The 24,885-nt window shown below is 33.6% G+C and overlaps 2 protein-coding genes across 6 annotated transcripts; both read left to right on the forward strand.

The window, feature by feature from the left end:
- The first annotated feature begins 353 nt into the window (after positions 1 to 353).
- LOC112733996 (uncharacterized) lies at positions 354 to 12,505 on the forward strand. 5 transcript variants are annotated; one of them, XR_011870497.1, is made up of 4 exons: positions 361 to 655; positions 1,920 to 2,032; positions 2,387 to 2,440; positions 3,820 to 4,355. XR_011870497.1 is itself a non-coding variant. In XM_072213514.1 (4 exons), the coding sequence occupies exon 4, from the start codon at positions 10,802 to 10,804 to the stop codon at positions 12,353 to 12,355; it is 1,554 nt and encodes a 517-aa protein (XP_072069615.1). In that variant the 5' UTR covers positions 450 to 655; positions 915 to 1,028; positions 1,920 to 2,032; positions 10,398 to 10,801; the 3' UTR covers positions 12,356 to 12,505. The 5 variants fall into 5 exon arrangements, 2 of the variants coding, with proteins under 2 accessions (XP_072069614.1, XP_072069615.1); XM_072213514.1 differs by lacking the exons at positions 2,387 to 2,440; positions 3,820 to 4,355 and adding exons at positions 915 to 1,028; positions 10,398 to 12,505 and having other exon boundaries at positions 450 to 655; XR_011870495.1 differs by lacking the exon at positions 2,387 to 2,440 and having other exon boundaries at positions 354 to 655.
- On the forward strand, positions 2,795 to 4,355 carry LOC140172850 (uncharacterized). Its single transcript, XM_072213515.1, has one exon. The coding sequence runs from the start codon at positions 2,945 to 2,947 to the stop codon at positions 3,152 to 3,154; it is 210 nt and encodes a 69-aa protein (XP_072069616.1). The 5' UTR covers positions 2,795 to 2,944; the 3' UTR covers positions 3,155 to 4,355.
- Positions 12,506 to 24,885: the final 12,380 nt, after the last annotated feature.

The raw sequence follows: 24,885 nt of genomic DNA on the forward strand, positions 1-24,885 counted from the left end.
GTAGTTGTTATTAAATAGGTGTTTGTTTCGGTACGATTATAAATTTATACGTACCAATATGTTTAAAATATAGACAAATAATAACAAGCTATTAAAAAAAATTCATATCAATATTTAATTTTTTTGTTTAAAATATATATTATATCATCACTTCTATTAAAATATTTTTTAATTAAATATAAATAAAATATATTTTTTATTTAATTTTATAAAAAATCTTAAATATTTTTTTTAATATGTTGGACAAAAATTATTTTTTTAGATTAATTATATTATTTAATTTTACTTTTTCAAAAACACATTTAACAAAATCATTCATCTTTCCATAAATCCTAATCAATTGTTCATATCCAAAAAATTAAACAAATCTAAAAAATACTAAAAAAGTTACTTTGTTTGTTGTTTTGCTGGGTTTTTCCCCAACCTTCTCGTACTTCCCTGTGCTTGTATCTTCCTCTCTTCTCTTCAATCTCGGCTCTTCTCCTCGACAAAGAAGACAAAGAAACTTCTTCCACGGCGCCCTGCCAAGGTCACCGCAGCTTTCGCGCGCGCCTCACCGAGCCGAGGAGAACGCCGTCATGTCAGAGAGCGTCGCCATCTTCCTCGTTCCAGAGAGCGTCGCCGTCTTCCTCGTTCCAGAGAGCGTCGCCGTAAGGTTAGTTTCTGTTAGTCTCTGAAATTTTGTTGAGTGTTGCTGCTTTAGATTCTCGTCAAGAGATGGTGTTGATATTCCTTCCCTTAACCCCCTCTTTTCTTGTCTCTTTAGAATTTATTTGTCCTTCTCACGCATGCATATCCAGATTAGAGCTAGTTTGTCCATTAATTTGTGAAACTAAAAAATTATAATTTAAAAAATAGAAAATTCCAGAGGGCTAGCATGCTGGAACTAAATTATGATAGCTATGTGCAATCAGATTTGTAATGCTCAACAGGCACCAAGTTTGCAACTTTTGCCTTTTGAACATGTTCATTCAAAAGAAGCTAACATATTGGCTATTTCAGAGTTGACTCGAGCTCTTGACAAGAAGGTATTGCTTGCAGCAATCTCTATTTCCCATTTTTGGTGTAGCCAAAATAAGAAGAAACTATATGCCTTTGTCATGGCCCTTTTTTTAAAGTTAGTTTTAAGCTGATAATTTGAATATTCAGGAACTTGTGATTAAAGTTAGTTAACTTTCGATTAAATCTTGTGTTGCAAATTGAAGATGGCTTTTAACTCATTCTTACTTTGATCCTAGTCCCCTATGCTACTTCTACTACATGCCACCCTTTTCTTCTTTATGAGAAGATAAAAAACAAAGATCTGCACTTTTTGCAGGTTCTTTGTTCTCTTTTGGATTCTTCTTTGTTTCCTTCAACAACTTATAAAGACCATGAGATTCTCATTCTCATTCTCATGTTAACAACGACATCATTAATACTAATACTAGTATACGGTCCCAGCTCAAACACCCCTATTATGTTTTTTATGCACCACTTGTGTTTGTGAAAATGGGGTAGTGAAAATCATCCTCATTTGAAGCTTGTGTTTTGGGGGGTTGTTTGGTTTGGTGGGGGTGAAGCTTATGTGAAGTTTTTTTCTTAAGGTTGTTTATGAAGGAGTAGAAAAAGAGGTTCCTTTTTGGGTGGGTTTATGTTTAAAAACATAGAGAGTGGTGCAGCATTAATGGCTTCCTTAGAAGAAAAGGTTAAAACTTGTGGTGTTGGTGTTGTTGCGGGGTCAAACTGTAGTTGCTGAGATAATGCACCTTAAGGAAATGCAAGAGCACTCTGTTTTGTAATCTTTGTTTTATCTTTTCACTTAATCTTTTCCTATTAATTAATCATGGATGGTTAATTATATGGTTTCATCATTCATCAAGCTCAATATTTCACCCTTAACCTTTTTCGCCTTCTTTTTATGATGATGGTAATTTCAGGGGTGAGAAAGACTTTGAATTCATAACTGTGGCATGCTTGTGCTGGCCCTCTTGTCTCTTTGCCTCAAGTGGGAAGTCTTGTTTATTACTTTCCCCAGGGACATAGTGAGCAGGTACATCTCTTCTTCTGATAAAATTTTTAGATAACTCTTTCTTTTTGGTCTAATTAATCAATAAATCTGAAGTCATTCAATTTCTTGGGTCCTATGTGCTGGTACTTCCTAAAAGAAGACACATTGTCAATAATTTATTTTAGTATCTTTTTCATCCTAGTGCTCCTATATTGCTATTGTCATTCTTTGGATATCTGCTTGTCAGGAAATGTTCAAGCTTAGTATTTCTTTATGATGCTATTTCATTTACTTTTCTCCAATTTTATGCACTATTAATAATCGTGAATTTAGTTTATGGTGAATCAAGTCTTTTAAAGTTTTGCACTAATAAAAATAATTTGTTGATGCTTATAGATCCTATTCTTCACTATCTTGTAATTTGGGATGGGACAAGTTTGGCAGTTATTGGTTAGTTCTTAATACTTGTGCTCATCTTATCTTGTGCTTGATGCATGGGATGGTATAGTTTTTGGAGTTGATAATTGTAGTCTGTCTTTTCAATAATTTTTGCTTTCCATTTTGTTTACCGATTCAGTTGGAACAAACCTTTAAAGTGGGATTAGATATAAGTTTTCTCCTATCCTTGGACTGAAACAAACATAGATGAAAGTAATCCAGGGAGAAAACCAGTGTGCCAAAGAGGATTTTGGGAGTTGCATATATAAATCTGAATCGGAGTAGCTTGATTCCTAAACCTTCACTTTATTTTTATTTATTTATTTATTTTCCTTGTCACCAATTGCTTGTCTCTTGCACCAAAATTAAAGGCAACCAATTAACACTTTTTTCCCATTTTCTTTTTAAGTCCCATTCCCACTTAATTCCCACATATCATTTCTCATTGCAATTTGCAACCACCACAGCGTAGATTGAAATAATAATAAGACCAAGGAGTTTATTTGATTTTTGAAAATGGCTGATTGGGGTCCAGTTTTTGTGTCAGTGGTTCTGTTCATTCTGTTAACTCCAGGGGTGTTGGTTCAGATTCCTAGTAGAGGTACGTTCATTGAGTTTGGCAATTTTCAAACGAGTGGATTATCCATTTTGGTTCATGCAATCCTCTACTTTGCTCTTATATGCATTTTCTTGTTAGCAGTTGGAATCCATATGTACATGGGTTAATTAACAATCCTAATTAAGTTCTTGTTTACACCTGCTAGCTATATATGTAGTACTTTAATTGTTATATGGTTGCTTTGGATTATTATGGGATTTGATTTGTAATATTTCTTTTCCTTGTGATCAAGCTTAGTTAATTAAGTAATGAGATTCAGTTCTATTTCAGTGCATCAACTAAAAATGAGTGTTTTATGATTATAGTTATTAATGAGGCAAGTTACTCTCTTGAGTGGATAATTATTAAGGCTTGGTTGTTCATGTTTCTAATGTAATTGCTTGCCCGACCTTGGATTTAAGGCGCTGTACATTTTCTCATTGGTATATATGATTTGGTGAGATAACTTTTTTAAAGGTTTTTTAATTGGAAATTTAATTAAATGAGATGGTGTGAAGTGTGATCGTGGTGGAGATTAACAAACAAGGTTAATGGTGAAAATGGTTTTTAAAACATTATATATGTCAATTTAGTTTTTTTTTAAAAATCGAATATTTTAAATTAGTCTATAAAAATATTTTATATATGCCAATTAATTTGTGATGACATATTACAAGATGATTAATAATAATATTATCGTTCTTTAGCAATAAAGGTCATTTGAATTGGGAGTTTGGCACAGCCCAGATTTCATTGTATGCTAATTTTTTTATCTTTTTAATGTTCATCTCAGGTGCAAGATTTACACTTTATTATTCCTAACCATTTCTTTTGAGTGGAGCAGTGATACACACTCGCTTTCTTATCAGCAGTGATACACACCCGCTTTTATGACACACTTTATTATTCCTGACCATTTCTTTTGAGTGGAGCAGTGATACACACCGGCTTTCTTATCAGCCCAGTATAAAATTGATACAGAAATTATTATTTGACATGATAGAAATAAGATTGCAGAATGAAACAAAAATGCTTCATAAATGCAGCATTATGATACTTTGTTCGCCAGTCTGCTATTCAGAACCTTCCATATGATGTAAAATACTCGACAACTATACAACAATAACTGATTTGAGCATGCTCCATTGTAATTAGAACATACCAAGTGAGAAATGTAAATTTTAATAACTTAAGTCCTTGTTGGCATGATCTAGCCCTCTTGTTTTCAGGATGCTTGTATTGTAGGTCAGAATTGTAAATTTTAATACCTTAATAACTTAACTGTTACTGTTATAATGTGAATAAATGTCAATTTAGGACATTGTGCTATTTCATTTCCCTGGATTTACATTATTAAAGAGGCATTTGCATTTGTTCAGTTAACTTTTGTTAGTTTGATCTTAGTATCTTACTTTTCTAACCAAATAATAATCTTAATAATAACAGTAAATTACATTCATACCTTTTGAGGTATGTGATGCCAGGGCATTTTGGCTAGTTTTACTGACCTTTTTTTTATGGTTTTAGGGTAGTTTCATGTACTTTCTTAGGAAATAAGCAAGTTTTGGATAGAATTTTACTTACATCTTGATTCAAGCAAACATTGTGATTTTTATATGAATTCATGAGAATTATGCATAAATTGAATGACAAATTGGATAATGCATATCTCATGACTTGGACTAGAACTTTGATGTACTTTATTGCTTGATTTCAAGACAAAGGAAATAAGGAAGAACCACGTTAGCAGCCACGTTAGTCTTAGACTAACGTGACCACTAACGTGGAATGGGAGCTAGCTTGCAACGTTAATGAGAAAAGTAATCGCCAATAACGTCCTCGAAGCCATCATAACCCACGTTAAGAGTCACGTTAACTAAGTTAACGTGAACTCTAACGTGGAAGAAGAAAATGAAGCCAACGTTAGTAACACTCACTTTTGTCACTAACGTTGGAGCAAGCTCAAATTTGGCCACGTTAACTTAGTTAACGTGGATTCTAATGCAGGAAAGCAAAGGAATGGCCAACGTTAGTGACACTCACTGTTGTCACTAACGTTGGACTAAGCCACTAAGATCAACGTTAACTCCCACGTTAACTTAGTTAACGTGGAAGCTAACGTGGAGGGAGCAAGAATCGCTAACGTTAGTGACACTCACCTTTGTCACTAACGTTGGAATGAGCCACTGTGAGCAACATTAACTCTCACGTTAACTTAGTTAACGTAACTTAGTTAACGTGGGAGCTAACGTGGATGAAAGAATGATGAGCCAACGTTAGTGACACTCACCTTTGTCACTAACGTTGGAGACCGCTATCACCACCACGTTAGAGGCCACATTAACCTAGTTAACGTGAACTCTAACGTGGGAAGTAGGGGCGTTTTGAAACGTTAGTGACAAAGGTAAGTGTCACTAACGTTCTCGATGATTTGGCAAGCCTACGTTAAAGGCCACGTTAGCCTCGCTAACGTGAACTCTAACGCAGGGGGAAGGGAGGACTCTCACGTTATTGGAAAAGGTAATTCCCAATAACGTGTGCGAAGGACCAAGAGGCAACGTTAGTGGTCACGTTGATGCTACTAACGTTGAAGTTAACGTGGATCATCCTTGGGTTAGGAACGTTAGTGAAAAAGGTGATTGCCACTAACGTTCTCGAACCCACACTTTCACTTAACATTAACGCCACTAACGTCCTAAGCCAAAATCCCTGCCTACTTCACACTTTCTCTCTGCAAGTAAAGCTGAGCCCACTAACGAAGATAACTGCTTCAACTCAAGATCTAAAGGCCCATATCCAAGACTTGAAGAGCCAACTAGAAGATCAGAAGAATAGTATAAATAGGGAGGACTTTGAACTAGAGAAGGAGTTTTTTGGGCATTATTAGAATGACTCTCTATATTTTACTTTCTCTACAACTTTTAGTTTAACTTTCATGATGTACTCTCCATCTATGCTTATCATTCCCAGAGCTATGAACAGCTAAACCCCTTTCATTGGGTTAGGGAGCTCTGTTGTAATTTGATGGATCAATATTAGTTTTCATTATTCTTCTTTTCTCTTTTCTCTTAATTTTACTAGAAAGCTTTCAATCTTCATCCAATTGGATAGTTGTCTTGGGAAAGAAGCTATTCTTACTTGGATCTCTTCTGAACCTTGGAAGAGGAATGAAGAGATCGTGCTAGAAATGCTTTCTCATGTTGGACCAAATTGGGGTTTGGATGGATATAGTGACATATAATCCTACTAACACTTTGATTTGGAAATGCATGTGGTATAATCAGTGACCATACTTCATCTCTTCTCATGAACAATTGACCAAGGAATTGGCTATTGATTAAGATTTGAGAGATTGAATTACCAAGGAATTGAAATTCAATCACTTAAGATTGCCAAGGAGATCAATGAACGCATTGATTGAGGAAGAGATGAAAATGAACTTGATCCGGAGAATGTAACATCACCTAAGCCCAATGAACTCCCCATTTCTGATCTTACCCATTCTATTTACTTTCTGCTATTTACTTTCATGCTAACTCCCATTCCCCATTTAAGATTTTGCAATTTACTTTCCGTCATTTATTTTCTGTCATTTATTTTCCCGCCATTTCATTTCCTACAAATCTCAACCCAAATTTCTGCTTAGCTTAACTAGAACATTCCTCCAATTAAAGTTGCTTGACTAATCAATCCTTGTGGGATTCGACCTCACTCTATTGTGAGTTTTTACTTGACGACAATTCGGTATACTTGCCGAAGGAAATTTGTTAAAGGACAAGTTTCCGTGCATCAAGTTTATGGCGCCGTTGTCGGGGATTGATTTTGTATTAACAATGATTAAATTGGTTGATAACTAGATTGAGCATTTGTTTTTTATTTTTATTTCGTTTGATTTAAGTTCATTTGAGTAATTTACTTTCTGTAATTTACTTTCTGTTCAGATTATTTTCTCCCCTTTCCCTTACCCATTTTCTTACTTGTTTACAATTCAGCTACTGACCCACTAACTGTTCGTTATATTGCATAACTCACACTAACAGCATTTCTGCAGAAATCACTGTCTACACCTATCTTCTTGCTTGTGCCTTGCTGGTTGTATGACAGGTAGAAGAAGCGGGGTTTTAACTTCCTTTGATTCTAAACCTGAGAGGACCTTCCTTAGATTAAGGAGGGAAGTAAGAGGAAAGAGAGTAGTTGGTGTTGAGGAAAATGAGGAGTACTTTGAACCAAATATGAATGAGAATATGGAGAACCATCATGAAGAATAGGCTCACAACCATGGCCGAGGAGGTCCAACACATCAGGCTGGGCAAGAGAGAAGAGTTATGGGTTCTTACATCAATCCAAACCCAGGAAATTGCGGAAGTAGCATCCAAAGGCCAACCATACATGCCAACAACTTTGAACTAAAGCCACAATTCATCACCCTTGTCCAGAACAATTGTTCATTCGGAGGGAGTGTCCAAGAAGACCCCAATCAACATCTAACCACCTTCCTGAGGATATGTGATATTGTGAAGTCTAATGGTATTTATCCCGATACCTATAGACTACTTCTGTTTCCTTTCTCACTCAAGGACAAAGCATCTAAATGGCTGGAATCCTTTTCGAAGGAGAGTTTAGCAACCTGGAAAGATGTGGTGAACAAATTTTTGGCAAGATTCTATCCTCCTCAACGGATCAACAGGTTGAGAGCTGACGTACAAATCTTCAGGCAGTAAGATAGTGAGACTCTATATGAAGCATGAGAGAGGTTTAAGGACCTGACAAGAAGGTGCCCACCAGATATGTTCAATGAATGGGTGCAGCTGCACATTTTCTATGAAGGCCTTTCTTATGAATCGAAGAAGGCAGTAGACCACTCATCCGGGAGATCTCTGAACAAGAAGAAGACCATTGAAGAAGCCATAGATGTCATTGAGACTGTAGCTGAGAATGACTACTTCTATGCTTCTGAAAGAGGCAACACTAGAGGGGTGATGGAGCTAAACAATGTGGATGCACTGCTGGCTCAAAACAAGCTTATCACAAAGCAGCTGGCTGATCTTACCAAGAAGATGGAGAGGAACCAAGTAGCAGCAATCACCACCTCATCAGCAACCCAAGAGGGAGTGAATGCAGAGGCAGAGGATGAGCAAGAACAAGCCAACTACATTGGAAACTCACCTAGGAAAACACATGATCCATACTCCAAGACCTACAACCCTAGTTGGAGGAACCACCCTAATTTTGGGTGGGAAAATCAACAAGACCAAGACCAAGATCAGAGACGCCACAGCCCAACAACAATGCAGCCCACTAACATTCCACGCAAAGATCATACCAACACCCACCTAACAACCCACCTCAACATCCATACCAAAGCCAAAATGGCCCTTCTCATCCCTCCAACCTCAACTCACCATCATCTGAGGATAGACTCTCAAGGATTGAGACTATACTTGAAGGCATATGCAAAGAGCTTCAAGAAAACAAGGTGTTCAAAGAGGAGGTGCCAGCTAATATCAAGAATCAGGGAGACACCATCAAGAGGCTAGAATTTCAAGTGGGATACTTATCTGAGAAGATTCTCAAACCTACTAACAGCTTCCCAAGTGACACAGAAAAAATCCGAGAGGTGAAGCAAAGAAAGTCAGATGGGAAGATTGCAAGATGATTACTATAAGTGATAAGAAGACTGAGGAAGAGCTGAACAAACCATTAGAACAACCTGAAAATACTTCAGCAGGAAAGCAGGAAGAGAATCATCAAGAAACCACAATTACACAGAATGAGCTAACACAAAAGGAGCTGCTGAGACTCTATGCACCCTTTTCACAATTACTCAATGGCTGTGTAGAGAAGAGAATATACTCAAGGTTTCTTGACATGTTTGCATCCCTCCATGTAAACATACCATTCATTAAGGCCCTTCAGCAAATGTCCTCATACATTAAGCATATGAAGGAGCTGCTGACCAGGAAAAGCTCACTTAAGAGAGGACAAACAATAGTGATGAATAAAGAGTGCAGTGCTCTCATTCAACCAGAGCTGCCTACAAAAAGGAAGGATTCAGGGAGTTTTCACATCCCCTGTACCATAAAAGAAACCATGTTTGATAAAGGACTTTGCGACTTGGGAGCAAGCATCAACCTAATGCCTTTATCCCTTATGAAGAGGCTGCATATCAATGAGGTAATGCCCACAGATGTAGTCATCAGGCTGGCTGACAAGACTCAAAAACAAGCAGTAGAAGTGGTTGAAAATATGCTAGTGAAGGTTGGAAACTACTTCCTTCCCACAGATTGTCATATTGGAAATGGAGGAAAGTCATCTGCATCCAATCATACTGGGGAGACCATTCCTAGCCACAGCCAGGGCTCTTATAGATGTGGAGAAAGGAGAGCTAATTTTAAGGATCCATGATGAACAACTCACATTCAATATTTTCAAACCCTCACAAGAAATAGATCAAGAGAACCAAGAACCAAGGAAAGATCACAGTGAGACACTGACAGAAGAAACAAGCACTGAAGCACAATCAGTACATCTGGGAGTCCCCTTGGTTAAAAAACAGGATACTCAGCAGCTGTCACAGCTAGAGGAAACTCAAGTGGAGCCAAAACCACCAGAATCACAGGAGACCGGTAGCAAAATCTCCACAGGAAAAAAGACCACAAAGGGCAAGATAACAACAAAAGAAACAAAGAAGAAGGTACCAAGGAGATGGAGGAACAAGAATATCCCTACAGAAGATTTTCTCCAGGGAATAAAGTGATCTCAGCTTACTTTCCAGCTATTCCCCCTAATCTCCCCACCATCCCATCTCAGCTACCTAAAGTCTTTACCATCAACAGAGTTCTCTCCCTAGAACATGTGGAGATCCTTGATGAAGCCAATGGAGATAGATTTACTGCAAGGGGGGAGGACTTGAAGCACTACCAACCACCCTGATAAAGAAAAAACGTCAAGCTAGTGACGCTAAAGAAGTGCTTCATGGAAGGCAACCCATGTTTTACATGCTTTTAAAAATAGTTAATAATGCAAGGTTCATGAATTTCAAATCAACTTGATATGCACTTGAGTAAATCCTTGTGTGCAACATGTAGTGAGAAACAAGTTTGGTGTTCAAGGCACACTAAGAGAACATAAATGTAACTCATAACATGTCACTCTTAGGGGCCTTGAATGAATCGTTTACACAACATGGCACCAAACTAAGTTTGGTGTTGCCAATGTTGCATACATGGATGTTGAGTTAGTCAGTTGGTTTGCAAATCATGAATAGCACCTAGTTAGTTAAAAACAAAAATTTTAAAAAGTAGTTAGTCTTTTAATTTTGCCGCCACTTTCTACAAGTGTGTTTTTAATCACATTTCTTTTGTTTTGTAGGAGCATTGATGGGGCAATTGAAGGGGTTCGGATAACACAAAAGGAAGATACTACACACATGTCTTCAAGGGGATTGCATTGGAAATGGTTGCCATGCAACATTGGAAGAAGAACAAGCTTGGAAACTGAACCAATCCCATCATAAAGTTGGTGATCCTTGTGCTTCCCCCCATGCTAAACCCCATCCGTCCATCACACAACCACCTCATCAATCCACACCTTTCATTCACCCATCACTTTCCTATATAAGTGAGTCCTAGTCCGTACTTCCCTTCACATTCCAATTTCCATTCCTCACACTTCACACCTTCGGCATCCAAATTCCTTCATCACACCTTGTCCTAACCAACCGAATCCCTCATCTATCTGTACCAACCACCCTCTTCCCACATCAACTCAGACTCATGGCATCATCAAGCTCCAAGAGGCAAAAGAGGAAGGAACCGGTGGAGAGCACCCTTTTCGAAGAGAGGAGATTCAAAACTGCATTCCATGAACTCGAATTTGAACGGATAAAGCTCAAGAAGATACTGCCTGAGTTAACATTCCAGATTGACGAAGATGAGTGCCCACAAATTCGAGAGAAGATTGAACGAAGGGATTGGCAAAGGCTTACGAACCCGGAGGGAAAGATAAATGCAAACATCATCAAAGAGTTCTATGCAAATGTGGTCAGAGAAGACAAAACCAAGGCCCCCACCTTCAAAAGTTACGTAAGAGGGAGAGAGATGGACTTCAGCCCCAATGCTATAACAAGGACTCTTCAGTTGAAATCACCACATTTTGATGAGCTTGGTTATCAAGCAAGAGTAAGTAAGAGCCCTGACAATGATGAACTCAAACAAATTGTGAGTGACATATGTGTTATAGGAGCTGACTGGGAAAGGTATGCCGATAAAAGACCCCGGTTCATCAAGAGAGGAGACCTCAGCCCGGAAGCCAAGGGATGGTTTGAACTCGTGAGGAGATCTATCCTCCCAGCAGCGAACAATTCTGAGGTCAACGTCACTCGAGCTACTATGGTACATTGCTTAGTAATAGGTGGAGATATCAATGTGCACGAACTTATCGCTGAGGGGATTCAAGAGTCAGCTGAAAAGATTGATTCGGGTGCCAGGCTTTGGTACCCCAGCACCATCCTCAGACTATGCACGAAGGCCAAGGTTGTCTTCGAGGATAGCAATCCAAATTGGTTGAATCCTGGGAGGCTAATTACGTTTCAACGTCTAACTAATGTGACACCAGCCCAACTACAAAGAAGACCTCACATAGGAAAGTCAAAACCAAAAGGAGGGTCTCACCAAGAAGAGTCTCATCAGGAAGAACACCAGCAAGAAGAATATTATGACCCAACCAATTTAAATCTGAATCACATTCAAAGAGCCATAGAAGACTTAGCAAGGAGATATATGGAAGGGCAAGAGCAACAACTACACATTCAAGCCCAAAGGATGGATCGTCAAGAAGAACTCCTCTCCAATTGGATAAGTCAACAAGGAGAGTGGCAGAAACAGCAAACGGAACACTACTCCCAGCTCACTCAAGCTATCAATCAGGTTACTGAAAGGAAAGAGCGTCAAGACAAATGCCTTCAAGAACTCAACCAACGTCAGCTAGCTCAGACGAAGGCATTTAATGAGTTCAGTGTACTTAATGAAGGACGGCAACTACATAGGGAGGAGTTCAACATAAACACTCAAGCCAAGTTGAACTACATGTCTAGTCATATGCATAATCTACACTCAGCAATCCCTAAGTATGATGAGGTCCAAAAAGATTTTACAGAACAAGAGGAAAGGAAGGTGAAACAGCAGAAGAAAACGTTGAAGAAGAAGATGGAAGATGCTGGCTTCTGGAAGAAGTTGATTGGAGAAAGCAAGGGAAGTGGGAGTGCAAGCACTCAAGAAAAACACAAGGAGGACAAACAGGAAGGAGAGCATGAGCACCCCCAAGAGTAAAAGGTGGTGAAGTTCCCTCATTGTCCCAACTTTTTCAAGTTTTTAAATAAGAAAAATCATGTATGAAATAGAACATGCTTCCATGGTAGTTTAGGATTTTCAATTTGTTTTTAGTATTCTCCTTGCTTAAGTCTATGCTTGCTAGTCAAATTGCCTGCTTTCAATTTCATCTTGCTTATTGTGTTGCTTGTCTCCTTTTGAATCAAATAAAAAGAGATGTTATGAAAGACCAGAGTGGAGTTCATTTTGTAGAAGTAAGTTCTTAGATTTGTGGTATAGTAATCACTTAGCTAAGTTGGTTCACCAACAAGGTGGGAAGGCAACTATCTGTCTTGAATCATATGCTTGAAACACACTCTATGAGACTAGCTAAATAATAAGATCCTAATAAGAAAAAGGAAAAGAACAATAAGAGTTGAAAAAGAAAGAAAAGTTAATAAAGAATAAGGCTAGGCACCAAGGGTTTGAACTTTGAGGGATGTGTCTGTGGTGCTCTTGTACCAAGGATCTGCTTGGATGAATAAGTTCTTAGGAGTGCTTCATCACTTGGTAACTTGGGTTAACTAACCTGGGATTATCAACTGAAAATCCACTATCAAGAACAACCTTGCTACAGAACATTTAGTAACCCAAAGAGGTGCTGGACACCAAGACCTCAAGGAAAGAAAATAACAAACCATGTGCCTGTGGTGTGCATGTATGGGGGAGAGAGACTTGAGGGAGTAAGTCCTTAGGGGTGCTTCAACACCTAGCACTTTGAACCAACTGGTTCAGGAGTGTTGGCTGAAAGCTTATTTTAAAGAGTTGCCCCCTCACAGAGCACCTAGCCTAAGGATGCAATAAACCCTGAAAACAATAAAAGGATCAATGAATAAAAATCTCATAGGGTGAAATCAAGTGAGTATTCAAGGCATGATAAAGGTCTGAAAGCCAGTAAAGGAATGAACTTAAGTTGCTATACATGAAATCACCATAAAACCAAGGACATGACTTCCACAATAATGACTCATATCTCTTAGCATTTCATTCATCATTCTCTTGTTCCAGTACTTGCTTAGGGACAAGCAAGCTTTAAGTTTGGTGTTGTGATGCCAGGGCATTTTGGTCAGTTTCACTAACCTTTTCTTTATGGTTTTAGGGTAGTTTCATGCACTTTCTTAGGAAATAAGCAAGTTTTGGATAGAATTTCACTTACATCTTGATTCAAACAAACATTGTGATTTTTATATGAATTCATGAGAATTATGCATAAATTGAATGACAAATTGGATGATGCATATCCCATGACTTGGACTAGAACTTTGATGCACTTTATTGCTTGATTTCAGGACAAAGGAAGCAAGGAAAAATCACGTTAGCAGCCACGTTAGTCTAACTAACGTGACCACTAACGTGGAATGGGAGCTAGCTTGCAACGTTAATGAAAAAAGTAATTGCCAATAACGTCCTCGAAGCCATCATAACCCACGTTATCAGTCATGTTAACTAAGTTAACGTGAACTCTAACGTGGAAGAAGAAAATGAAGCCAATGTTAGCTCCCACGTTAACTTAGTTAACGTGGAAGCTAACGTGGAGGGAGCAAGAATCGCCAACGTTAGTGACACTCACCTTTTTCACTAACGTTGGAATGAGCCACTATGAGCAACGTTAACTCTCACGTTAACTTGGTTAACGTGGGAGCTAACGTGGATGAAAGAATGATGAGCCAACGTTAGTGACATTCACCTTTGTCACTAACGTTGGAGATGGCTATCACCACCACGTTAGAGACCACGTTAACCTAGTTAACGTGAACTCTAACGTGGGAAGTAGGGGCGTTTTGAAACGTTAGAGACAAAGGTAAGTGTCACTAACGTTCTCGATGATTTAGCAAGCCTACGTTAAAGGCCACGTTAGCCTCACTAACGTGAACTCTAACGTAGGGGGAAGGGAGGACTCTCAATGTTATTGGAAAAGGTAATTCCCAATAACGTGTGCGAAGGACCAAGAGGCAACGTTAGTGGTCACGTTGATGCCACTAACGTTGAAGTTAACGTGGATCATCCTTGGGTTAGGAACGTTAGTGAAAAAGGTGATTTCCACTAACGTTCTCGAACCCACACTTTCACTTAACGTTAACGTCACTAACGTCCTAAGCCAGAATTCCTGCCTACTTCACACTTTCTCTCTGCAAGTAAAGCTGAGCCCACTGACGAAGATAACTGCTTCAACTCAAGATCTAAAGGTCCATATCCAAAACTTGAAGAGCCAACTAGAAAATCAGAAGAATAGTATAAATAGGGAGGACTTTGAACTAGAGAAGGAGTTTTTTGGGCATTATTAGAAGGACTTTCTATATTTTACTTTCTCTACAACTTTTAGTTTAACTTTCATGATGTACTCTCCATCTATGCTTATCATTCCCAGAGCTATGAACAGCTAAACCCCTTTCATTGGGTTAGGGAGCTCTGTTGTAATTTGATGGATCAATATTAGTTTTCATTATTCTTCTTCTCTTTTTTCTCTTGATTTTACTAGAAAGCTTTCAATCTTCATCCAATTGGATAGTTGTCTTGGGAAAGAAGCTACTCATACTTGGATCTCTTCTGAACCTTGGAAGAGGAATGAAGAGATTGTGCTAGAAATGCTTTCTCATGTTGGACCAAATTGGGGTTTGGATGGATATAGTGACATATAATCCTACCAACACTTTGATTTGAAAATACATGTGGTATAATCAGTGACCATACTTCATCTCTTCTCATGAGCAATTGACCAAGGAATTGGCTATTGATCAAGATTTGAGAGATTCAATTACCAAGAAATTGGAATTCAATCACTTAAGATTGCCAAGGAGATCAATGAACGCATTGATTGAGGAAGAGATGAAAATGAACTTGATCCGGAGAATGCAACATCTCCTAAGCCCAATGAACTTTTCATTTCTGATCTTACCCATTCTATTTCCTTTCATGCTAACTCCCATTCCCCATTTAAGATTCTGTAATTTACTTTCCGTCATTTATTTTCTGTCATTTATTTTCCCGCCATTTCATTTCCTGCAAATCTCAACCCAATTTTTGCTTAGCTTAACTAGAACATTTCTCCAATTAAAGTTGCTTGACCAATCAATCCCTGTGGGATTCGACCTCACTCTATTGTGAGTTTTTACTTGACGACAATTCGGTATACTTGCCGAAGGAAATTTGTTAAAGGACAAGTTTCCGTGCATCAGTATGTTAAAACTAGGTGAATGCTACCCAACCCCTTCTAAAATAACATGTAAGTTACCTTTCATGATGTGTCAAATTTTAATTGGTCATTATTTTAACCATAGTTGGGTTATTTTGTATCGCCGTCGTGACAAGAAGCGCCAAGGTCGTCGTCCTCTACTGCATTCTCACGCAATCTCTCTTTCTTCAGTGTATCATTCCTTAACTACATTGTTAAATTTCCGTCCTTCCTAATATAGCTAGTGTCGTTGTCATTGCTATCTCCTGTCTCACTCGATTCCTCTGTCTCACTCGATTCCTCTTTCTGTTGTGAATCACTCCTTACTAACATAATTAATAGTTAATTTGGTTATTAAATTTTTTTATTAAAAAATATATCTTTATTTAATTATATAATAGAATATATATTCATATGTAAAATATAATATAATAAAATAAATCTATTTAAGGTACTGAAAATATAATTAAAATCATGAACATATAAATATAATAGTAAAATTTGTCCTTTAAACAAGTAAACATATGCTTTATCATACATAAATTATTTTAAAAAATTGAATAAATTGTTAAAATTAATAACAAAAATTTAAAATGATAAAATTTAACTTTTCTTATCGTATTTTTTATAATATTTTATTTTTTAAATTTTTAATTTATTAGTACTTTATTATTTCATTAATTATTAAATAAATTATTTTTATGAAAAATTATTTTTTGTATTATCTTAAAAAAAGAGACCAATAAAAATAACATAAAAATAATATTTTAAATAAAAAATTTTTAATATTAAAATTTTTAAATATAAAAATAAATTATATAAATATTTAACAGATAAATATAAAATACATGCCTAACATAAATAAAACATATAAATAGAAGTACTTTTGAGAAATAGAGAATTATTTTTGTCTGTTTTATTTATTTTAGGCATGTATTTCATATTTATTTCTTAAATATCTATACAATTTATTTTTGCATTTAAAAATTTTAATATTAACTATTTTTTATTTAAAATATTATTTTTACGTTATTTTTTAAACCATTATATTGGTCTCTTCTTTAAAATAATACAAAAAATAAATTTTCATGAAAATAATTTGTTTAATTATTAAATAAATAATAAATGACTAATAAATTAAAATTTAAAAGAATAAAAATACTATAAAAAATACTTGTAAAAAGGTTGAATTTTATCATTTTAAACTTGTGTTATTAATTTTAACCATTTATTCATTTTTTAAAATAATCTATGTATGATAAAAGATATGTTTATTTGTTTAAAATACAAATTTTATTATTATATTTATATGTTTCTGATTTTAATTATACTTTTTAAGTACCCTGAATAGATTTATTTTATTATATTATATTTTACATACGAATGTATGTTTTATCATGTAATTGAATAAAGATATATTTTTTTAATAAAAAAATTTAATAACCAAACTATTAATTATGTTAATAAGGAGTGATGCGCAAAAAAAGAGATCGAATGAAAGGATAGGAGATAGCGATAAGGTCAGCATTGACTATATTGGGAAGGACGGCAAAATTACGACGAGAATTTAACGACGTCGAGACGATGACGACGACGTTGGCGGTTCTTGTCACAACGGCGATGCTTGGAAGGATGGAAGCTACGGCATGAAGAAAGAATGGAAGAGTGAAAATGTGCTTCAATTAACGGAAGTGAAGTTTTGATATTTTAAGAAATTATATCATTACTCATCTCAAATAATAAATTACAAAATAATCTAACTATAGTTAGGATGATAACCAATTAAAATTTGACACATAATAAAAGGTAAGTTACATGTCATTTTAGAGGGGATTGGGTAGAATTCACCTTAAAACTGCACATGCTTTTTTTAACGACATTTTATTTTAATAGTGTAATAGAGAGGAATTGGGTGTATAATAAAGTGGTGGTTTGTAATTTTGAAGTGTAAAGGTTTTGAAAAAAAAGGTCTAAACGAGAAAATTTACAGGATGACATTTTCCTTGGTTCTATAAACAAAAATGAATTTATCTTCTTTACTCATTCTATAGAGTATGTTTTACTTCAATCATTTAAAGGGAACGTCAGCAGCGGTTTCTAAGAGCTGGCATTTTATGAAGCTGTATTATCATTAATGGCTAAATCAGACAACATTTGAATCTAATATTGCCACTACAGTAAAAGACAAAAAAAGAAAAAGGAGGGCAGAAAATATAATAGCATTGGTAAATTTTCAAGCTTAGCAGAAAACAAGGAAAAGAAGTAAATATAACCAGTAGTTTCTTGGCAAGAAAGAGTAAAACCATTCTTCACATATAATAAAGTACTATAGCAGACAGGTTCAATGAATAGTGTGAGGGAATTCATTCATTTATGTTGAACAGCTGATCTTGGGATAAGGACAGGTTCAATGATGTATCATCTATTACATGCCCACACTGATCTGTGCTTCATGAAATAACAGGAGAAGACTGCAGATGCAGATCATCCACCTCTGCAAGTTCTTTAGTAATTCACCTTGAGAAGCTATCAACATTCTTCAGGTTCTCCTCTCCATCCAGTAATGCATGCTTTGCAGTCAAGGAATAGCCGGCACTATCCTCCCGAGGAAGTTCATATTCAGTGTTGGATCTTGGTGCATGCTGAGATTGTGCATCTGTAGACTGCTTTGAGAACTTCTGTTGCACAGGTTGCTCCTTTAGTTCTCCATTAGAAGTGAACAAGTCAGGGCAAATCTCTGGAATCTCACAGTATATAAGTTCTCGTACATCTTCCTTTGTTATCCTGCGTCTCTCAAACTCAAATTCCATCTTTGTAACTGGCTGGGAAGAAGGTTCTCTCTCAACCTTGGCCAAGCCTTTAAAATATGGAGCCGCTAACACCTAACAATATCATACACAGGATACCAAGTTAATAAAAGATTACCCAAAAAACTGAACCAAAGACGGATGGAAATTCAGAATTCAACCTCTTCAACAGAAGGCCAATCTTTAGTCTCAAAGGGCAGCATTCTATCTAATAAATGAAGAGCAAGTGGGTCTGCATTAGGAAACTTCTGGGAGAAAGGAACTGGCTTCTTTTTGAGCATCCTGCAGCTCATCGTTGCTCTTACGCTCTTTGACAATTAGTGCTTGGTTCAATGTCCCTATCTCTCGAAGTGACTGTTCCTTATCTCTTAATTCATTATATAAAATATCCATCACATTCAAAACTTCAGAATCTCCATCATCTTCCATGTGCTTCATGACATTTAATTTTCCTTTTAGTTGGTAATCTCCAACTCCAATTTTTGTTTCATATCCAATTGTTTTTCAAGTCGGATAATTTTAGCATGGAGTTCTTCTTTTTGTCGCTGCATAAACAAATAGACAAATAGCATTAACAATTACACCTTTTTGCAATATATAGTATAAACAAAGCCTCAAAACAGGTTATGCAAACCTCCTGATCTGCAGCCAGCCTCAAAAGATTTTTATTAGCCTTCTCTTGTTCATGAACAGCAATCTGAAGAGAGCTGTTTTTCATTGCATTTTGAAAAGACAATAAAATGAGGATTATCAAATAAACCTATCTTACATGAAGGTACATCAGTCATCAACCTCTTAAGCACAGCCTAAATGATAGCATAGTATACCAAGGACAAGAAGTAAAATTAATAGGAAAGAATTATTTTCCTTCACAAATAAGCACATTGGAAAGAATTATTTGCTATATGAGTTTTCACCAGTAATCAAATTGTTATTTTCCTTCACAAATAAGCACATTGATTCATTTTTAACCAAGTAGGTAGACGCATTTTGCATATTAGTTGATGAACCACAAGAGTTTAGTATGAGGACATGCTAATGTTTAAGTGTGGAAAAGTTGATGAAGCATTTGGTGGATTTTATCAACTTTTTTCACATTTATTCACTAAAATAGCATGGTTTTGTGAATTTCTCCTAAGTATGCTTAATAATTGAAAACATGTTTTTTAGGTCTTTGAATTGCTAAATTTAATTTACTTTTCTCCCATTCGATGCCTTGATATGTTTGTTTGAGTGATTTAAAGTTTTGAAGGCAAGAATGACTTGAAAGAAATGGAAAAAAAGCATGCAAAATGGAGAATTCATGAAGAAATGAGGATTTGTTGAATTCATAGCGACGCGTACATGTGTGTCACGCGTACGCGTGGGTCACGCATACGCGTCCTGACGGAGGTATTTGGACGGAGGGACTGATCCGTCCAACTTTTAAGAACGTCAGGAACTTAAAAGTATTTTTCAATGGTCAGGGACAAAAATGTTCGTAGAAAAAAAGGTTAGGGACCTATTTGTCTTTTACTCTATTTTTTTTTTTGGTATAAAGGGGGTAGGAGAGATTAGATTAGGGTTTATGATAAACAAAATAATTTTTTAGTATATATGAATAATGAAATGTATTTTGGTTTTAATTTTTAAATTGATTCAGATTTAAAATTATAAAATTAAAATTAATGAATTTTGATTAAATTAAAGAATTAGGGTTGTTTTTGTTCAATACAAAAAAGGATATTTAAGTCTTTTTGTAAAACTTAAATAAAATTTAATTTATTTTTATTAAAGTATAAGTGTGATTTAGTAAAATTATTGATATATTGATATGATATATATTTAAAAAAAGAAAAATTAATTATTGACGTGAAAAACATAATTCATATGTCATGTTTTAATTTGTCCATATTTTTATTGTACTAATACGTATAAATTTATTGTCGTACCGAAGCGAACACCTTCCAGATATATTAAGAACATTAAATTCAACATGAGAGAGCTTTGACTTTGACATAATAAAATTTTATTATCTGAGTTTTCTTAAATTTTGATCAAAATCTTGTGCTAATAACGTGTTGTAAAATAAATAAATAAATAAAATAAACATAAAATAAAAAAAATACAAATAAAAAATTTTAATATTAATATTCACCAATACTATTATCTCACTATAATATAAGTGATTCATATATTTACTAATATTATATATGTTGCAGCTTCTATCACAGAGAGATAAAGAAGAGAGAGAATTTATGTATTATTACAATGGAGTAAATTCTCATAGTGGTCCCCGAGATTGACGCCGTGCACCAAAATCGTCCCTGAGATTTCAATTACACCAATTACGTCCCTGAGATTGGAAAAATTGCATCATAGTAGTCCCTGATCCGTTTTCCGTTAACGACGCACTGACGTAGACCTTTGGTGATACGTGTCACCTCATGGTTTGGCCACATGTAACGGTTTGATAATGTGTCGGTGAACGACATATGGCATGTTGACGTGGATGGGTATGCCACGTGTCGGAATGCTATTTGTCCACGTGTCATCCACTATGTCATGCACCAAATTGGTCCCTTACTTTGCATCAAATGACTCATTTTAGTCCTTGAAATTGAATATGGTGCACCAAATTAGTCCCTTCATCAGTTTTTTCTCATTTTTTTATAAATTTAAAATTCTTAATTTTTTTTATACACTAATTTTAATTATTTTTTTACTATACATATTTTATAATAAATTTTTTAATTAATAATGTTAACTTGTATCATTAGAGTACATGTTAACTAAAACCAAAATTTTATTATTGCCTTTTGTGTTTATTTGTATCTGTTTTAATGTTGTTCAAGTCATGGTTACAATAAGCACTTATATTGATTAATAGTGTAATATATGAAAAAACCGCCTAACTAAGTTATAGATAAAATAAATTATTATAATCGACAGTATAATTATATGGGAAATCGGACATTCTTAAAATGGATGGGAATAATAAATTTATATTAGTTAATAAGTGCCTTATCAAGTATTCCTAAAATATTTATTAAAGTGTTAAATATTAAAAAAATTATATTAAGGAATATTATTATACTCTTAACTTACACTCTTTATTAAATCAATATCAGTATGTCACATAATTCTTTTAATAAAATATTGTAGAAAAAACTTGTATAATTAAAACTAATATTTTAAAAATATTTTATAAAAATACTTGTATTTAAACAACTTGTGAAAAAATAAAATTAAAATTAGTGTATTCAAATATATAATGAGAATTTTAAATTTATAAAAAAATGAGAAAAAACTGATGAAGGAATTAATTTGGTGCCCGACATTTAATTTTAGGGATTAAAATGAGTCATTTGATATAAAGTAAGGGACTAATTTAGTGCACATGTAACGATGACATAGTGGATAACACGTAGACAAATAGCATTGCGACACGTGACATAATCTGACACGTGGCAAAATAACATTGTGAGACGTGGCATACCCATCTACGTCAGCATGCCATGTGTCGTTGACCGACACATCATCATATACGTGGCCAAACCATGAGGTGATACATGTCACCAAAGGTCCACGTCATCAAACCACGTCAGCGCGCCATTAGTGCAATTAGAATCTTAGAGACGATTTTGATGTACAACGTCAATCTCAGGGACCACTATGAAATTTATTCTATTACAATGAGTCAGACGCCTGAGTCGTTGTCCTCTGTTTATACATCCAACAAGTTCAAATATTCAAACTTTACTAAATTTCAATTTGTTGTGAGAAGTTAAATCCTTCAATGTTAACACTCATATCAATGGGCATCCATCTTTATTACAACATAAACGAATTATTATATTAAATGATAAATCACCAATAAAGTACATAAAATATCAATAGACATAAGATTAATTTTGTATTTTTTTATACACAGTACTCTTTTAAACTAGAGTACTCTGCTTTCAGTAATTTTTTTAGTATTTTTTTATTATAATTTTTTACTACTTGTGACTTTAATAAGAATTTTATAATTAGTTTTTTATTTAATTTAGTCTTTTTAATATAATCAATTATTTATATTATAAAAAATAACAATAATAATATAATATACCAGAATCAATAATAAAATTGTACAAAATTAAACAAATAAATAAATTCAAACCGCATAAAAAAGTAACATGCATAAAAAAGCAGTAAATGATAAAAAAAAATAGAATTCACAAAAAGAATAGTTACAAAAAATTTTATAAAAAAATATCAAAATATACATGAGAAGTTGAAAAAAAAAAAACACTGTAATAATAAGAAAAAAAAGCAACAGTTATCTTATAAACAACAAAAGTACAAAAAAAATTAAAATAACTAAAATTTAGGATAGAGCACTAACAACTATTTAAAAGAAAATATTTAGCGTGTAGGAAAATATTAGAAGTATAGAAGGAAAAAAAATTGAGACATGATTATTATTTGTACTATTTAAAGGAAGAGAATAAAAGATAAAGTTAAAAAAAATTAGTATATAAATAAACCAATAATTTAACGTATCAATGTAAATAAGTTATTAAATTAAATGATAAAATTCTAATAAATTACGTAAAATACTAATATATAAAAGTTGTAGTTCTGTATTTATATACAATACTTCTTTTTATAGGGTAAATATTTTTTTCCGTATTTTTTGAAGTTCTTTTTAACTATAATGTTTTATTATTTAAAATTCTAATATGATTTTTATAATTATTTTTTTGACAATTTTATGTTTTTTTTAATGTCATTAACAATTTATATTATAAAAAATAACCATAATACATAAAAATCAACAATAAAATTATACAAAATCAAACAAATAAACAAATCAAATTCTATATAAAAAAAACTTATGAAAGTACACGAGAGTACACTAAAAAATACAGAAAATTTCATAAAAAACATTAAAATATATGTGAGAGTACACCAAAAAAAAGATATTACAAGAGAAAAAATAAAAAAATAAAAAAAATTTAGAATAAGACACTAAATCTATTTAAAAGAAGATGTTTACCTTGATAACTAGTGAATCCAAATTTAAAAGTTCTTCATGGAAAAAAAATTAAAAGCACAGAAAGGAAGATTGAAGCTTGATTGTTCCCTGTGTATTATTTGATGAGAATAAATGATAGTGTTGGTAAAAAAAAAATAATGTATGAATAAACAAATAATTTAATATATTGATGTAAATGAATTATTAAATTAAATGATAAAACTTTCATAAAGTACATAAAATACTAATATACATAGGATTAGTTCTATATTTTTTATATACAATATGCTTTTCATATAAAACATCATTTTTCTGGTACATTATAATGTACTTTTTTTTCGGTACTCTTGGACTATATTTTTTAATAGTAATATGATTTTTATATTTAATTTTTTATTTAATTTAGTCTTTTTAATCTGATTAATAATCTATTTATAAAAAATAACAATCATAAACATAATACACAAGTTCACTTTTGTTAATTTTACTTTTTTTTTTTAATTTCACGAGAAATTCAGTTTAAGCAAGTTTAGTACTCTTACTATGCTCCCTAAGTTAAAAATATGTCTGACAGTAAGATAAAGAAAAATTAATTGTATCCGCAAAAATGAACACCCATACAGTTATGTATATTTACTTTTGTTGGGTGATATCAAATAACAATAAGTAGTATTGAGTATTAACAAATCTAACATAGGATATACTTAGGTATACTTTTGCAAATGCTAAATGTACTCTCAAACAAACTTGCAAGCCTCTCCTGAACAACAACAAATTAGACGTGTTTGATTTAATGTTTTAGCCACACAACAGAAGCCATAAGTCTAAATTTGTTGAATTCCTCCATTTTTTACTTAGTTATTTTTTTTGAAGATAAATGTAATTCTATTTTTAAACTTCTGTTTATCTAAAGCAACTATTTATAGAAGTGATTAAGATTTTTTTTTTAATTTTATCCTTCATTCTTATCTACAAGAGAGATATAAGGAATAATCATCAGAATTTTTATATTTAATTTTTTTTCATGGTTATATTTTGTCGATAAACATTTTAATTTTTTTATATACTAATTTTAGTACTCTATTAAATTTTATTTTTTATCAATTTTTTATATATTTTTTTGTTCATATTATTTTTTTGGAATTTTTTTAATGTTTTCTGATGCTTATTGTTTTTTTTTATGGAATTTTTACAATTCATTAATCATATAAACTTTTTAAAAACTTGTACTAATATAAGATTTTTTTATGTAATCTTTTTTTTATTTTGTATAATTTTTATTGTAAGTTCTTGAATTATGGTGTACTTTATTTATAATAATTATTTATTTTATAATATAAATTATTAATTTCATTAGTAAGACTAAATTAAATAAAAAAAATACTAAAAGAATTATGATGAAAAGAGTTTTAAATTTTAACATATAAATTTAAGTTTTTTTTAATTATAGTAAAAAAGAGTTGAAAAAAAATTGTGATTTTGAATAATATCAATTTATGTCATTTTTAATAAT

Source organism: Arachis hypogaea, chromosome 2 (assembly GCF_003086295.3).
Source record: "Arachis hypogaea cultivar Tifrunner chromosome 2, arahy.Tifrunner.gnm2.J5K5, whole genome shotgun sequence".
Classification (NCBI taxonomy): Eukaryota; Viridiplantae; Streptophyta; class Magnoliopsida; order Fabales; family Fabaceae; genus Arachis; species Arachis hypogaea.

Bases quoted from the DNA above. Each gene is read 5' to 3' on its own strand.
- LOC140172850 (XM_072213515.1), top strand. From the start codon at position 2,945: ATGGCTGATTGGGGTCCAGTTTTTGTGTCAGTGGTTCTGTTCATTCTG.
- LOC112733996 (XM_072213513.1), top strand. From the start codon at position 10,802: ATGGCATCATCAAGCTCCAAGAGGCAAAAGAGGAAGGAACCGGTGGAG.